We start from the raw sequence: 16,674 nt of genomic DNA, 5'->3' as shown, positions 1-16,674 counted from the left end.
CCCCCCCAACAGAAAATCAGCGGTCTCACAGTCCCAGAAGATGTAAGTCTGATCTGTGTGTTATTCTTAGCTGTGCTAGAGGAAGAATCTCCACTGTGACCTTTGATGCTATTACAATATATATTAATGTCTGATCCTCTTCCTCTGATCTCTCCCTGGGGTTGCCCTAATTGTGCATCCTGATCACATGCTTAACTCCTCTTTCTCAGAACTGTGGCAGGACTCTCAAATGCAGATGGTCTCTGTAATTCAGCAAGAGCTGTCCTAAGGTTTCTCCCCCTTTTCCAAGTCTTACCAGCTTTTCTATTGATCATTGCCTCTCTATTTCCAACCTTTAAGTCCACTGAGGATTAATTGTTTTCTGGGCTTTTCGTCCCAGAAGGCTGTGGAAGAGATTTTACATCATTTTGGCAGATGTAGGTGTACAGAGCTAAACGATGTGATTGCAAAGGGCAACTCAGGATAGGAAAGAATTGTTATTCTCTTCCTCTCCTTAAGTAAAAAGCACATTAGATTTAAATTTTTTCTGATAATTATGAGGATTTAAGGACTTTTTCTGAAATGTTGTTGTTGTAGTGTTCCTTTCCACCTTAAGTAAATTTCAGAACAGAAATGACTGGAGTCTGTAAGTAAGTTGCACCCTGGAAGAACAAGGTTAATTCAGTGGTAGTACCTGAGGGAAGCTTATGTAAGCCTAACCTTCCCTGTATCTTGACTCTTAGTCCAAATGAAAGATGTTTCTAATAGGGTATGAACAGGATACTTATGCAAGGTAAAGAGATACTGATGCCTTTTGCAAATCTTGGCTCTATTACTATGCATCCATTCCAAGGTGTCATACTGCTTTTGTCTTTTGAATTGTATTTCTTCTCTAGGGTTTGTGGTGGAGATTGCCATGTATTAACTAAGACATTCCACCCCTGCTTCCATTGCTGTTTAGATGGATGCCAAAACTTGATTATATTTCTTTAGTGCCAAGCAATGTGGCTGGGCTTCTGGTCACTCCGCTGCAAGTAATCTACCCCAGCAGCAGAGCATCCTGGTGTGTGAGGGAGCGTGGGGGCTCCAGGCAACTCAGAAATGACAATGGAAAGTGTTTTCATCTCCATTTATCCCATGTGTACAAAATGCCACGTCAAAACCTTTCTCAAAAACTAAATGCCTACAAGAAGGTAAATGAAGCCCAAGGGACTTTTCAGGCTCATACTCGTACCACTTGGTAACCCATTTTAGTCCCTCCTGCAGTGTCAGGGAGGGCTTTTTGCTATGCAGCCTATTAATGCTACATTGCCACATAGTACTTTTCCATGTTAATTATTGGCATCTTTCCTGGTGATAGATCATGGCTATACAACATTAGCCACTAGCGTGACGCTGTTAAAGGCCTCTGAAGTGGAAGAGATCTTGGATGGAAATGATGAGAAGTATAAGGCAGTGTCTATCAGCACAGAACCTCCTACCTACCTCAGGTAACCAGCGTCGGTGAGGGCCAAGATCAGAATGGAGCTGCTTGGAAGATGTCGGCTTGGGCAGGAAGCACAAGAAATTGCATAAACCCAGGCCATTGTGCAGGGGGGTGCTCACCAGTCTGTGCTAACAGATGTTTGCAGTGTTGGGCAAATGAAGATCTCTAGAGTGTAAGGATTGGGTTACTGCCCACATGCAACAGGAAGAAAAACATAAGTGTTTGATGATGCAGCTCTTTTTGCAATTAGTGCATTCCATCTGTAACAGATGTTCTGCAGAACACACTCTTTGCACGTACTGCCTTCTGGAGACCTCTCATTTCTTAGCAGTCCTTTTGTATAGACAGAAAATCCAAATATGAACCTAGTATTTAAGTGCACCTGGATTCATATCTGATGAGTAATGTGCGCTGGAGAATGGGCTTCCTAGAGGCTAGTGTGGAACATGAGTTCTTAGTGGAACAATATTGGTGAGGGTTCCAGAATAAAATAGCAGGACCTCATAAGAGGACTTAAAGTTTAAAATTACACCATCCCTTAAGTAGTAGCAGTGGTGCTCAGGGTCTGAAGTTTAACGTACAGTCTCCTTCTTCAGAGAACAGAAGGCAAAGAGGAACAACCAGTGGGTGCCGACCCTGCCCAACAGCTCTCATCACCTGGATGCAGTGCCATGCTCAACAACGATTAACCGAAATCGCATGGGCAGAGATAAGAAGAGGACGTTCCCTCTGTGGTATGACAGCTTCCTGCTTCCGAAAAGTGGAAACAGTTACCAAAATGACACGATGCCAGGGGATGGTGCTGATGTGTTATTAGAATGTTGTGATTCATCTGGAACTGACAGAAGACGTACAGGTTGCTAATTTGGAGGTTCTTAGTTAAACTGTATGTCTTCAGGCTCTTCGTTAGAGCAGCCAGCCATGGCTCAGAGAGGAGGCTTTCCTTTTGTCAGGAAAACAGTTCATTCCTTTCCTGATGAGTTCCTTCTACTTTCTGCTGATTTGCTGAGCATTTGTCATTTGAGGAGCCTGCAAACCCTGTCTGTGAAGGACAGGCTTCCTCCCACTGACATACTCCAGTAACTTTGTAATTTATTCAACGGAAAATGCTGCTGTGGCTTATGACTAACTTTTATTTTCCATTATAAAAGTTGGGGAAACAAAGATAAAATGTAATCCTGGAAAGCCTCCTTGTTTTATTTGCAGGAATGTATTACGATAGATGCACTAAAAGGTGATAAACTGGTATTGGTTGCCATAGCCCTGTGAGCTTGCATTGAGGATTCTGTCTAAAGACTGATTGGGGAGTTGGAGTGTGGGGATTGCTTCCAGCAAAGGTTGCCTTCAGTCTGTGGATGCCAGATGTGTCATGCTAGTTGCATAGACCGTGTTGTTGCTCTTTGTTAGCTTTGATGACCATGACCCAGCAGTGATCCATGAGAATGCATCCCAGCCGGAGGTTCTTGTTCCAATCAGGCTTGATATGGAAATTGATGGGCAGAAACTCAGAGATGCGTTTACGTGGAACATGAATGGTATGTAGGAAGGAGAGTTTCCTGAGGGTGGAGAGAGGTAGTTGTATCCATCACTGAATATGAAGAGCAAACAAGCATGAGTGTGCATGTCCCTGCCCTTATATACACAGAGCTTTAAAAAAGCTTTCCCACTTTGGATTGTATTCCGCTTTCATGTCTCTTAGCAAATGCTCTGCCACTTCCATGGATTGTAGTCATACCAGGACACATGTAATCTGAAGAGTTTAACTGGCATGTTCTCGCCCAGTTCATCAGCTCAGCAGTCTGAGACTATTCTGTTAGCTGAGGTGCCTTCAATACAAAACAGTTCATGTGTGTGGCTCCTTTACGTATGTGGATGATGAGACCATAGCTATGTTGTCTGTTGTATGGAGCAAGTAAAGAAGGCTGTAAGTTCCTGTGTCAGTGTGCACATCCTTACAACCCTGATACAAAACACCCTTTTTTGATGCATTTGGGATTCCCTTTGACATGCTGTGACATTAATTGTGTGTATTCTGTAAGTGGCAAACATTAATTTCTAAGAAAGTTAACAGTCTCTCTTCATTTCTTGTTCTGTATCAGAAAAGCTAATGACCCCAGAAATGTTCTCTGAGATTCTTTGTGATGATCTGGATTTGAATCCTCTGACTTTTGTCCCTGCTATTGCCTCTGCCATCCGACAACAGATCGAGTCGTACCCAACTGACAGTATCCTAGAAGATCAGTCAGATCAACGAGTTATTATTAAGGTAATACAGAAAGGCAGTAGAATGAGACATGAACTATTTGGGTTTTTCTGGTTATGTTATGGGAGAGTAAGAGTACAAAGGCTTCCCTTGGAGCAGAAGAGCTCTTAATTCCAGTCTTGTGTCCAGATGGCACTTTGTTCTTTGTGTTGAGAACAGAACCAAGGTGGCAGATTTACTAAATGTCTGTGGGCCAGCCACTGAGATGGTGAAATAGTTCAGTGAAAGCATTGTTGAGTCTTTCTGGAATAACTGCACCTTGGTGAGCAAAGCTGAGTCATGTTCATGCTACTGGAATCAGGAATTCACTTAAGGAACTCTACAGATGCAATGAAGTAGGAGTTACCTCTCTGCTTCTCTTCTCCAGCTTTTGCCTCCTCAGTTAAATTACTTTGGACAAACTATTGTGAGAATGGAAACAAATGAGCTGTTTCTTCCTTTGTCTCCAGCTAAACATCCATGTAGGGAACATCTCCCTTGTAGACCAGTTTGAATGGGACATGTCAGAGAAGGAGAATTCACCAGAGAAGTTTGCCTTGAAGCTGTGCTCAGAGCTTGGCCTGGGTGGGGAGTTTGTCACTACTATTGCCTACAGCATCCGGGGACAGCTGAGTTGGCATCAGAAGACATACGCCTTCAGGTACAGAACTGTCATCTTCCTAGTACGGGTGTGGGGGTGTGTTAGTACTTCATGGGTGTTCACATCAATGAATCTTAGAACAGCTGACCTGATGCAGAAAGTTTCATTTGAAATTGGTCCTTATGGCTTGCACCCATTCTATCCTCCTTAAGATTGCTTGTGCTTGTACTCTGTTTTTTTTTTTCTTTTGGGTGTAATACATTCCAGGACCAAATATTGATGAAATGTCAGCTTTTGCCGCACAATGAAAGGCTGTTGTAATTAACAGTGACTGAATACCTTGTGTCTCCTTCTTCTAATGTATGCTAATGATGAGGCCCAGATACATTTCTGTTTCATTGGCTTTGCCTGACTTGGGCCATATACTGTCTCAAGCTTTGGTATTTTGAACTAAGACTGATTGAAACTGTAGCGCTCTACCCTGGCTGATGTTAACGTTGGATTGATCATAGGCCGTTCTCACAGCTGGAATGCAGCAGTGTCAGGTTTGATTAGTCAACTTTGTAACTTGTCTCCTAATGATAATTGTTTCCAGTTGTGCTGTGCAGAGTTCTGTGGTGAGTTACTGTACTGATGTTATCCTCAGCATGTTGCTGAGTCTGCAGGCTGTAAGTATGCCGTAATGTGTGCTGGGAGGTTTTTTGACCTCAGGTCAAGGAAGTTTGAGAGTTCAGCAAATGATGTATTTGCAGGGGTGAGGGAATGGTACTGTTGGCACCAGTTTTGTAGAGGTGAGTTCAGGGAAGCAGGATGACCTGCCTGGGCAGCAAAGGGAAACATGCCCAGCCCTGTCCTGCCTCAGGGAGAGGACAGTGAGTAGTTGTTGTGGGGGTAAGCAAGGAGGAGCTGGAGGCTGTAGGGCAGCTGCTGCTGCCATGAGCTCTGCTCCTTCCTCTCTCTGAAGGTTTTCTTATCTGGTCAGCGTTCTGTGGGAAAACAGGCACTGATCTGCCCTGGACAAGTTGCTCTTCCACTAGTCTTGCTCTGCTTCCTAATTTAAACCTTCATTTTGTGTCATAGTACAAACATACCCTCCTCTTCCCTTTTCTCTTCCAGCAAAGGAGTACTTTTGAAACCTTACAGTGATTAATGATATTTGGGTTCTGTGGTTGGTTAGTTCCTGAATTCCCAAACCACAGGAGTGGTGGTTGCTCCAAAGTCATTCCACTGATGTAAGGAAAGGGTCTGCTTTAGATGTATCAAAAGAACCTTAATATCTCAAGGGACTTGGGGGTTTGAGACGTCATGTGCCTCTTAATCATCTGAGGGAGAGGTGAAACTGTCTTCTAGTTGATGAAAGCCAGGGCAGTTTTCATCTGGCCTGCTCTGTGCAAAACAAGGAGAGCCTGAAAGCCCAATGGAAGGGGCAGGACTGGAAGCAGACAGGTAACTGATGCTTATGGGATTTTCAGGGGGACGGTGTGCTACCATGTTTCACACCTCTGTACTGAGTGTTCCTAGTGGCGCAGCACACAGCACTTGATAGCCAGAGTTTTGCCTTTGAGACCTGAATGATGGCACAGGTTCTCTCACACATCAAACCCACAAGCCTGAGGAGTTACCCTTTCCACAAGAGAGGGTTTCCCTGCCCTGTTGGCATGCCCGTGGCACTGTTGCCAGAGGCTTGGACCCTAGCAGAGGGAGTGTCTTGCTCTACTAGGAATCCTGCAGCTGATAGTGCGTTTCAGTCGTTCTGCCAGCAGCACTGTCGCCTTGATCAAAAAATAACAGGGGAGGGGGAGCTGTCTGTCTTTGGAGGTTGGGAGATGAGGGAGGATTTTTTCAGTTTATCTTTGATGCTGTGCTATAGATATGTTGTGTGGTATCTGAGTTGGCTTGCGATTAAGTCATGCGCATGAGGCTGGCTTTCCAGCTCCCATTTAATTCTAGTGGGTGCTCGGTGTTAGGCATAGGAAATCAGGTAGCATTTAGTCTGGAATGTGTAGCAATCTGGGGCTAAGATGAAAGTCCTGGGTTTGAGTGTTGCTTAGTGGACGCCAGCAATATTGGAAGTAATTTGACTGAAGCATCCTCCCACGATCAGATACCAAAGGCTCTGGATTAATTTTTCACTGTAGCATTACTTTGAAGACTTGTAATTCTAGATTAATAGCTCTGATGCAGACATTGTCTGTTCCCATGGCAATTAGCATTTGAGTTCCTTCCTGGGGGAATGAGAGGGCTGCCCACAAGCGCTGAAATCCTGTGCACAGAGGCATGTCCCTGGGGAGGGGGCCGGATGTGTGCACACCTGCTGGAGGGCTCCTCTCACACACTTTGTGCATCTCGGGCTGAGCTGCTTTGTAGAGTTCAAAGCAAACATTTACATTCTGAGGCTCCTCTGTATTTATGCTGGGCTTCCGGCTCCACTGTCAATATTTGGGAAGCTACTCCTGGTCAGTTCCTGTTGACTTTTGCTGAAAAGTGGCTAGTGAAGCAGTAAATATTTTTGTGCATGTAATAATACAGCTGGTCAGGGCAGACAGATCTCTTGAGGAGCAAATCTTGTGATCTGGGACAGAGCCTGCTGTTTTATTGCTTGTGCAGGGAGTAGCCACAGCCTCTGGTTTGCAGCAGCAGGTCCTAAAAGACTACCCTTTCCATGGCAATTGGGAGAACAATGCTTGTTCCACTATCGGGGTCCCATCACACCAGGCTCCCAGAAAGCCAGACTTTTGCCAGAGAAGGGCTGTCAGAGGAGTACTAGGCAAACCACAGCTAGGAAGTCAGAGCTGCAGAACAGCAAAGCTAGACAAAGAGTCCTGTTAACAGTCCCTGCCTCGGTGCTGCTCTGCGAAAAGTGCTCCCAGCAGTAGTAAACCGGTAGGAACTTTGCCTGTGCTTACTGGTTTTGAATGCTGTCAGCCAGTTAGGTCACAGCATTTGTGGGAGACAACTGTGTCAGCCACAGTTGCTTTGATAAACCTCCCTCTGGTAGTGAAAGGAGATGGTTGGAGTTGGTTTCCCAGAAACTTCAGGCTCCTCAAGATTGTAACCGTCAACCCCTGGTGTACTTTTGGGAACTAGACTGTACTAAGTGGGGCTAAAAATGAATGCTTAATCCTCAAAACACTGTAAATGATGATGTGTCTTGCATCTGGGCTGGTAATCCAGAGGAGTGCTCTGGGACCACTGATGGATGTTGCTTTGTTGCCTTCCGCTCTGCCATGCAGCGAGAACCCTTTGCCGACTGTGGAAATTGCTATTCGCAACACGGGGGATGCTGACCAGTGGTGCCCTCTTCTGGAAACCCTCACAGATGCCGAGATGGAGAAGAAGATCAGAGACCAGGACAGAAATACAAGGTGCTGCCACTCATTCAGACAGTTCTCCTTCTGGCCTGTCTTGAAGACAGAAGTTAAAAGCTTTGATGTTTGTCTTTCTCTGCTGAGAGCCAACTGGCAGGTTTTCAAACTTGCACACCACAACAGAAACTCATACCCCTTTAGCTTCAGGATATTGAACTGTTATCACCTTGCTCCTCAAACATTTAAATCTCTACTTTAACCATCTCCTGCTTGAAGCAAAGTTTCTCTCCCCCCCCCCCCCCTTTCCCTGGGCTGTCTGCTTGTGCAAGGGGGATTTGTTTCTATAGGAAGGCATTCATCAAAAATGCTGGAGTTTCATGCACTGTCATGCTACCTAGAATCCTGCCACAAGGCTTCCTTTTATGTAAGGTAAAGTGTTGTTTGATGTAGGAATGGGCAAGCTCCCAGTTCCAGCCTGACTGATGCCGACCTGTTTGCCAGCATGGGAGTGTTGTTGTGATTCCAGGAGGAGCTCTGCCCACCAGAGAGACCCCCTGAGCTGTGTTTGACAAGCAGTCGAGAGCACTTGCTCCTACTTGGTGAAATTGCTCCTGGCAGATATAAATGAACTGCTAGAATATCTCCAAAAGATGCATTGTGGGAACAGTAAATATGCTGGCTCAGTTCTTTCCCAGGATTTTTTTTTACTGCTGATTAACAGTTTCATAATTATTTTGCTTCTCAGCTATGGCTGGCTGAATAGTTTCCAGTAGCAATTGGTTCAATACAAGTTAAGGAGCAAAAGCGCCCTAAAAGCTGTTACTGAAAATAAGTGTCTTAGCTTTACCAAGAGGGGCATGCTCAGGTGACCAAGGAAGTGTCTGTCTAGGCAATAAACATGTCTATAGAGTTCACAGAGCTGTGGCAGCCTCCTCAAACATGTTGGTTTTAGTAAAGCTTCACATGACTGTAACACAGCACTTACTGTACGTCTTTCCCTCTCTCCTAGGCGCATGAGGCGTTTGGCCAATACTGCTCCAGCTTGGTAATCTTCCTGTTGTGACACTGGTGCTCTTCCTACAGACTTTATCCCTACTCCTCTCCCCAGATGGATTTAGGATTGGCAGGGGTCTTTCTGTCCCTGAAGGGGGCACACATTCCACTTGCCAAGAGTTCCCACTACTGCTGACTTCTGCCCCCACCCTCTTCACCTAAATGCCACGTACCAAGAACACTGCGATAGCACATGGTCTAGCCGAGACCTGTGGCAGCTGTTGGAGCCCTTATATACCTGTGTGTGGACAGTGTAAAGATTCTTTTGTATAGGTGCAACATGCAATATTAGGACAACTTTTTAAATAAAAGGAATGCATACTACTTAGGTTGAGTTCAGTAAGTTTGACTGAATAGTGAGTCTTACCATGTTTGTGCTATTCTGATAACTAAGTCCTGGCCTAATATCAATGCTTTTCAGTATAATGCTGAACACTCACATACATTGTTTTCCTGGAGCATGGTGGAAACTAAGTGCTTTACTTGAACAGATGAAACAGCCTGAAACCTTTTGCTGCAGGGGAAAAGTGAGAATGAGACTTAAAATTTTAAGAAGCAAACAACTGTAAAGGACTGGTCTGTTACCACACGGTGCAGTTTGTAATGAACTCAGTGAGGTGTTCAGCTGGCTTAGGGTAGACCCTGAGCAAGGATAGAACAGTTTAACTGAAGTCACAAACTTTGACATCAGACAGAAATACATGTTAAACCTGGTGTGTGGTGAACTGTTTTTTCTGTGAAGACTGCATCTGGAAAACAAAGTCTCTGAACTGGTACAGAAGCTGAAGCCTGCAGTCACTGAGACTGCAGCTTCTCTTCAGTGAGTGGCTTTGCTGTGGTCATTGTCAGCCCACAATCACTGCCAGTTACAGTGCACAGAGCACCTAAAGCAAAGTACGTGTCTTAAATACCCTTAGCACTGCAGTGTCAAGATTTTGCAACCCTAGAAACAACCTGTCTTTCCCTGGGGAGTTTAAAAACAGAAAATCCATTGAACTGAGATTAAAAAAAAATTCAAGCTTGCTTAAAAAACTAATTAGAATCTACCTTGCTCTTGGGATACACCAGCTCTTTGTTCACTGCCAGAACTGACAAGTGGTACAAGCAGGGCAGATTTTGCTGGCAGCCCCACAGTTATGTTCAGGCCTTTATGATAAAGCCAATAGATTTTACAATCCTTGCTGATCCACCCACACTGCTAGCACAGTCAAAAAAAAACACTTTCTGGCCTTAATTTATCATGTTTAAACTTGAGTAATAGCAGAGCCAGTTTTGATTCCTGGGTGGGAGGAAAATTCTTCCAGATGTTAGTCTGCAGAAACCAAAAACTTGCAATTTAGCAGTAATATTATTGCAGTCTTATCCTAGGCTCCTGTGCCAGAGGGGTACTCTAATAAGGAATAATGGCTAGAGAGGTTGAAAGGTATTTCAGCAAGTAAGACTTGCTGTGTCTTAGCCTCCCATGTAGAACACATTTTGCCTCATGGACATAAAAACTCTTCCTGAGAACACTTCAGCCTCTCTTTGTTATGATCAAGTACTTCTGCAAGCAGCCTCTTCAGAGAATTTGACCAAAGCAAGCATGACACTGCTGTAGCCTTAAACTAGCATCTGTGGTGCAATTTTTTAATTCCTGTGATGCTTGTGGTTACCTAATCCTGAAGTTCATAATAAGGTATAGACATACAAGGACTGCAGCTTCTGAGGTTTACAAGTATCTCTGCTTCTCAAGCGTACAGGAACTGCCCCTTCAAGCAGCCAGGGGCAAGGCAGGATAGTCCAGGCAGCCAAGTCACAGAAAGATGAGACCTTCAGCCAGCTTTCTTCATGTGTTAGGACTACTAGGAACAGCTGGCAGCAGCTTTCTTGCTCTATAGTCACAACTCCTTAGGTTATCTAGTACCCTAGCTAAAAGCGTAGCCCAGCTTTTGCATTTCAAAGTCCCATCTCAATTTAAAACAGAATGCCTGCAGACTTTAAAGGAAAACTCTTTCCAGGCATTGAAACACCAGCTCTGTGTTATTAGGTCATGAGCACAGCATATGGCAAGTGCCTGTTGAGTCTCAGGCTGCTTAGCCCTTAATACTGCTGTGTCTCCCAAAACATCCCAAAACAAGATTACCATCTGTACAGGTCTTTCATCCTCTTCCTAGAGCAAAACATAAGTGCAGCAAAATAGCTTGTTCAAATGAAGTCTGATTTTTCATAAAAAAAGGCATTTTCACAGGAAGCCCACAAACAGGGTGGGAATGGGGGGCTTTGCCACAAGGTTTCTGTATCATTCTTAATTGGATTCTTAATTAAAACACATCTCTTGGTAGTTTTAGTGGTGGTTCACAAGCTTGTCTAGCTGAGCAGACATGACCAAATGAGCTGTCCTAAGATACTATGTTTGCACATTTACTCCAAAGGCTTTGAGGTCTGGTGTAACCACAGGTGTACTAGCAAGAATGATCAAACCCATTTAGTACAGCTGTTCATGGCAGGGACTAGCTTGTTTAGTTTTCCTCTGAAATTCACATGTTTCAGAGCTAAAAAATTCAACACTAGTGGAACTGCACTGCATGCGCAGACAGCCTTTATTACTAGTGTCAAGCATTACTTCCAGTCACTGCCTGCATCAAGTGTCCAGCTCTGTTCCCTGTCCTTTCCCAGGCATTTCTTTCTCCAACTAGACACACACACACACACACACACCCCCCTTCTCATGCTCTGCAGTCCTGCTGACAGAAGAGGGGAAGGGCATCTTCCAGCTAGCCTGAACTTCGCTTTGCCCACCAAAAAAAAAGCCCAAGCAAGCAGCCTGGCAGTTCAAAGTCCTGATGATACTAGCAAGTTACTGCCTCTGCCCCTTGCAGAAATGGACACACAACTGAAAAATAAAGACTTTAATGTGAAGACTCTTTGGAAACAACAACCAAAAAAGGGGGTGGGGGACTTAGAGGAAAGGAAGAGGCTGAACTGCATTCTATCATGGTAGAGTAGGGAGCACTACTTCACTGAAAGCCCACAAAGAGGTCTCACAACAGTGAGAGCCAGGAGCATTAGTCTTTGTACAGAAGGCAAAAGTGACCTGGCACACAGCAAGTCATTAACAGCAAGAGGAGTAACTGGTTTAACACCCCATTTGATACTTATTCCCCACTGGGTAACTGAGGAGCCATCACAACTTCCAGCCCCTGTCCCTAGAATGCATCCATAAGCATTCACCAGTTCTTATGTGCAAAGCTCTGTGGAACCACTTGGTACAAGGGGAAGATGGGTTACCCATACAAACAGCGAAACACTACACATCAGAATGGCAACTGGTGTTATTCCAGCAGGATCTCTGGGCCACAGCTAAGTCCAGCCGGAAGAGAGGAATCTGGCCATGTGGAGAAGTCCTCTGTATTACTGTGGATACTGCTGCTGGTTCTGGTCTTGGTCTCTAGGCTGGTTTTCTGGACGATCCTCAGGGAGAGGGTTATAGTTGGGATCCTCCTCAGGTGTGTCAAATACCATCTTCCTGGCAAGGGACATGCCCATCCCACCAAGCAAGCAAGTTATGAGAGTGAGCTGAGGATAAGTAAAACCCCCAGCCCTCCTAGAAACGTCCTAGCCCTTCACAGGGCTTGGCTGTGTGCCACAGCCACACACCTACTGCAGCAGCACTAACTGTTCTTTTGCTCAGCTCAATGTGTAACAATGACAGCACCTGCTTCCTTGACCACTAGGTCAGCTTTGATCCTCAGCAGAGCATATTCTGCTTTATTAAACTACAGAAATACATCATAAAAAAATCCTACCTGCATCTAGCATTGCCACAAGCAGTAAGAATGCTCCAGTTCAACTAGCAAAGCCTAAGGTACTAGCAGTTGCTTTATGGACCCTGTATACATATGTATATAGTGTGCAAAGTGCCAGTGCTTTCTGCAGCAGAGGCGTATACTGTTAAACTGAGGACGCAATTGCATGCTGATGGCACTTACTGTCACCTCACACTGTCAGACCACAGTTTGCTGTGCAAGTGATACAGGTTGGGAAGCAACACAGCAAAGCCCAGAAAGAATCAACTTTACTTACAGGAAGCTGGGAGTTAACAGCAACTTCTTTCCTCCAGGCTGGTTGGGGAAAACATCTTCCAAGAAGTAATAGATGTGACCCACTGCAATCCCTGGGGAGAGACGTCACCAAGGTCAGGCCTAGCTGTGACTCCTTTGCCAGCTGAACCAGAGCTTCTGGGAGCTTAAGCAGGCTGAAGCTCCAAGCATCCCTCAGCTATGTACCCACACCCCAGCCCCCACCAGAGACACCTGTGCTGCAGTGCCAGCAGGCCAGCCTGTTTGCTGTGATCAGCACACAAGCAGACAGGGAGCCTGTCAGCCTGAAGGCAGCACCAGGCACCCAGGAGACCAGACACAGCACCAGTGTCAGGCAGAGCTCACCATACCTAACTTCTGCCCCTGGGGAATACACAGCAAAATGCAGGTCACAAGCAAGAGCCCAGACACAAGGCTGGCCACCCAGCAACCTCAGCCAGCTCACTTTAAGAAACCCACCATCTTAAGCAAGATGAAACTAAGAGACAGTGCTAGTGCCCAAGTAGCAACTATGAAAACAGAGCGTGCTGTGGCTGCAAAGTGCCCTTGTTCCCAGCACCCGCCAGCTTTGACTTACCCAGTAAGTCAATGATGATGGAGTTGCCCAGGAGCAGAGAAAATCCCATCAGGACCCAGGGCAAGAAGGGGGCCTGGAAATTAAGAAGCCCAAAGAAGTTCATGCGGATATAAGGGTTCCTGCGACTCCACACATACACCAGCATGATGGTGAAAGCCTGGCCTAGGAAGAACAGGCTGGCAAAGAGTCCAAATAGCTAGAAACTACCGAGTCAAGGAAAAACCTACCCACCCTGGACACCACCTCCAGGCAGCACAGTGTGACTAGGAAACCTAGAACTACAGGCAGCTGATCACAGCATGCAAGATACTGCCCATGCCACCAAACCTTTCCTGGGATGGCTGAGATGTACTGACCACCCTCCCTGCACACTACATTTCCCTCCCTGCCACCCCAGAACAAGAGGGTCTGGAGTAGCATATGTGGATGGCTCGCTCCTTAGGCTGCTCTCTACAGCCTCCCTACAAGAGACCAGGGAGCTCACATAGTCACCTCTACAAAACAACCACCAAAAGTGACCTTCAGAGAAGGGCCTTCACATTCTTACAACATTCAGGACACATGGCACACATTAACAAGAAGCCCACATCCACTATCTGCCTTCTACAGAAGAATTTCAGCAGTGAGACATCTTGCAATTTACAGCCCTCTTCTCCAGAATGCAAGGAGACAGCCAGAGGCAAAAAATTCCCTGCCCTTGTTGTAGTTGGACTCCAAATGTACCTACAGCCAAGCACATGGCTACTGCGGGCACCTAGACACTGATTAAGCAAACACCTGAGGATGGCTGACAGCCATGAGAGTTCACACAGCTTCATGCAGAGCTCTGTGGGGAAAGCAGCGCTCTGAGCCATCTGCATAAGACAACAGCTTGACATTCAGAAAAGGGTTTACGCTTGGGAGGGAGAGATTTCTCCCCATCAGACTATTCTGTCCTACAATAGAAGGACTTAAGATGTGTGATGGCATCTCCAGCCACTGACAGGTTGTAAGGACAGAGAGCTAGGCTCACGCTGCCTGATGTGCTGACAGCAGACAGCATGTGGGCACCCTATTCCTTGTCCTTATGGCTCTGTGTTCTTCCCTTCAGCTGCAGCTCAGTTTTCTGAGCCAGCGTCCTGCCAGTCATAGCAGCGCTGCAGTGTACTCCACCCAGCAGAGCTCAGACACAGTTGCCTTGCCACAGCTGGACAGTTTCTCACAGAGCATAACAAGGGGCTTCCTTTCAGGCTGAGCTTCCTGAGCACTCTGGCACAAGTCCTCTTCTGGGATCAGGCAGCCCATCCTCTTGCCAGGTACATCAGCACTTATGCAGACACCAACGCAAGTACAGGCAGCTTTTCCTGTATTTTACTTCTGTTTAAGCATTCTGAGTGAGGCACAGGCCATGAGACAACAGTAGGCAAGACGAGGAGCACGAGCTGTGCCATACAGCCAGAAGTTGCCCCTCCACCACACGCTCAGCAGAGCTCTCCCAAGCCTCAGGGCATGAGTCTGGCAGGCCTGGGGCACAACAAGGCTCTCCGTCCCATGCCACCAAGAAGGTTCACAAGCCAGCTGTCCTGGTCAGCTGGCAGGTATCTGCTACAGACCACACAATACAGCTGAAATACAAAGAGCTAGTAGACAAATCCCACACTATCCACAGCATCTGAGAAGACACTAAAGAGCCTCAACCAACTCAAAAGGATACTGTCATGAGAAACCCTCCAAAGAGGAACATGAAGACAAAATCAGCTGTCCTTCCACGGAAGGAGCCTTCTTCTAGCATGCGGCAGTACCTGTACCTGGGAGCAGGAGAGAAGGGAGGGGTTGCAGTATAGGAAATTAACAGCTGGCCACCCTGTGTCCCCACAGCATGACTTTACAGGGAATAAGCCATCTGCAAGCTATTTCACCACAGGTGTCCAAGCCCCAGAGCAGCACAGTGCAAACTTCACCTCATACCACTGCCCCCAGGGAAAGAAAGAGGCATCTGCTGCTCTCCAGCCAGAGCTCACCCCAGGAACAGGCACTGCTCTCCAGCATGAGCTGCAGCAGCACTGCCAGCTTCTTCAGCCTTTTGGCAGGGGCTGCCCTGCGGCAAGCAGAAATGGAGGTGCAGAAGGTGGTCACAGTTGTCAGGGGAATGGCCTCAATTCAGACCAAAAGAGCCAAGGGAAGAATCCACAGCCTTAGACTCATGCCAAGACAAGTCAGCCTGGGGAGGAAGATGGATGGGCGGAATCGTGTCTAAGCCAAAAAGGTAACAGAGAGCTTCACTGAGACCAAAGGATACAGAAATATCATGTTGAAAAAGAAACTGAATCCCAGGGGCCCAAAAAAGAGGAAGTTGGTGATCAGCCTCCATATCTGAAAGAAAAGAGAGAGGAGAAAGAAAAGGAGGTGGACAGACAGGTCTGTCCCCATCACATGTACAGCAGTCCACCACCTTATCCATTGGGGATACTCAGTCATGCACCCATCCACTCAGAACTACCCCAGGACACCAGACAGCTGCACCACTTTCATGTGGGACCTCCCTCCATTGCCTACATCACAGTATCTTGCCCTTCCAGGTGTGGGAAAGAAGATATCTCTACTTTTCTGGAAGGGACAAACAGCCACAATTCAGCACCCGGAGTCAAAGTCAATCACTGTTCATGCCTCTTTACAGTAAAGTGTTCCCACCCTGCCTGACATCAGCTGGCCAAACACCTCAGTGACACAGAAAGGCAGCGACAGGTTTTGAATGAAGGAAGAAAAGAAATGCCAAGATGGTGTATGGCAGGGAAAGGCTGGAAGAAGTTCTCTCTAGACAGAGAGGCAGATAAGCATCTGGGACAAGAGAGGACATCATGTTGGTGACCCAGCTCTTGCCTATCAAGAGAAGGTTGGAGTAGTGGGGGAAAGAAACCCCTTGGGATCACATCACACTCCCTGACCACCCTGGTGAGTTGGATGCCCAGGGCCCAGCCTGTCACACCCACCCCTCGCTGGGAAGGGGCAAGAGGGGCCCCAAAGCCCAGGCAAGGCCTCACCTGGAACTTCCTGAAGATGAGGTCAGGGTTGAAGTACAGCTGGAAGGGGGTGATGAACTCCAGCTGCTGTGAGAGACAGGCAGAGCAGCTGCCACCCACTGCGAGGCACCCACTGCCCTCATCCAGCCCCCTGGCTCCCCCACCACAGCACCCCCTCAGTGACCCTGGCCTCCCCACCAGAGCCTCCCCCCGCAGGGACCCCGCACACCCTCACCACGGCAGCGGTGGTGAGCACGCAGGCGGTGGTGTAGGCCCGCGTCACGGCCGGCATGCCCAGGTACTCCTGCGCGAAGCCCTGGTAGGCCATGGTGCACAGCGACAGCGCCCAG

The 16,674-nt window shown here is 46.9% G+C and overlaps 2 protein-coding genes across 2 annotated transcripts in view; one reads left to right on the top strand and one right to left on the bottom strand.

Moving 5' to 3' along the window:
• The window catches only part of SMARCB1 (SWI/SNF related, matrix associated, actin dependent regulator of chromatin, subfamily b, member 1), a 9,802-nt gene extending 807 nt beyond the window's left edge, over positions 1-8,995 (top strand). Inside the window, exons 2-9 of the mRNA XM_010286070.1 lie at positions 13-42; positions 1,340-1,469; positions 2,062-2,199; positions 2,873-3,000; positions 3,565-3,731; positions 4,178-4,368; positions 7,542-7,673; positions 8,626-8,995. Coding sequence (XP_010284372.1) covers positions 13-42; positions 1,340-1,469; positions 2,062-2,199; positions 2,873-3,000; positions 3,565-3,731; positions 4,178-4,368; positions 7,542-7,673; positions 8,626-8,665 — 956 coding nt within the window. The 3' untranslated portion in view covers positions 8,666-8,995. The remainder of the gene's footprint in view (positions 1-12; positions 43-1,339; positions 1,470-2,061; positions 2,200-2,872; positions 3,001-3,564; positions 3,732-4,177; positions 4,369-7,541; positions 7,674-8,625) is intronic.
• A 2,547-nt stretch (positions 8,996-11,542) lies between these two features.
• On the bottom strand, positions 11,543-16,666 carry LOC104620003 (derlin-2-like). Its single transcript, XM_010286069.1, has 7 exons — positions 16,560-16,666; positions 16,346-16,411; positions 15,604-15,677; positions 15,019-15,112; positions 13,326-13,521; positions 12,732-12,822; positions 11,543-12,174 (listed from the first exon to the last, which is right to left on the bottom strand). Exons 1-7 carry the CDS (start codon positions 16,650-16,652, stop codon positions 12,060-12,062), a joined length of 729 nt encoding a protein of 242 aa, XP_010284371.1. The 5' UTR covers positions 16,653-16,666; the 3' UTR covers positions 11,543-12,059.
• Positions 16,667-16,674: the final 8 nt, after the last annotated feature.

This window comes from Phaethon lepturus, unplaced genomic scaffold (genome assembly GCF_000687285.1).
Source record: "Phaethon lepturus isolate BGI_N335 unplaced genomic scaffold, ASM68728v1 scaffold34834, whole genome shotgun sequence".
Lineage (NCBI taxonomy): Eukaryota > Metazoa > Chordata > Aves > Phaethontiformes > Phaethontidae > Phaethon > Phaethon lepturus.
The sequence above is the reverse complement of the archived record's forward strand: the minus strand, read 5'-3'. Positions and strand labels throughout refer to the sequence as shown.

Excerpts from the sequence above, each read along its gene's own strand:
- LOC104620003 (XM_010286069.1), bottom strand. The coding sequence starts at position 16,652 with ATGGCCTACCAGGGCTTCGCGCAGGAGTACCTGGGCATGCCGGCCGTG. Across the intron at positions 15,678-16,345 it reads TCATCTTCAGGAAGTTCCAG|ATATGGAGGCTGATCACCAA; the intron begins GTGAGGCCTTGC and ends CTTTTCTTTCAG. Across the intron at positions 13,522-15,018 it reads TTGGAGGGTTTCTCATGACA|CTATTTGGACTCTTTGCCAG; the intron begins GTATCCTTTTGA and ends GGTAGTTTCTAG.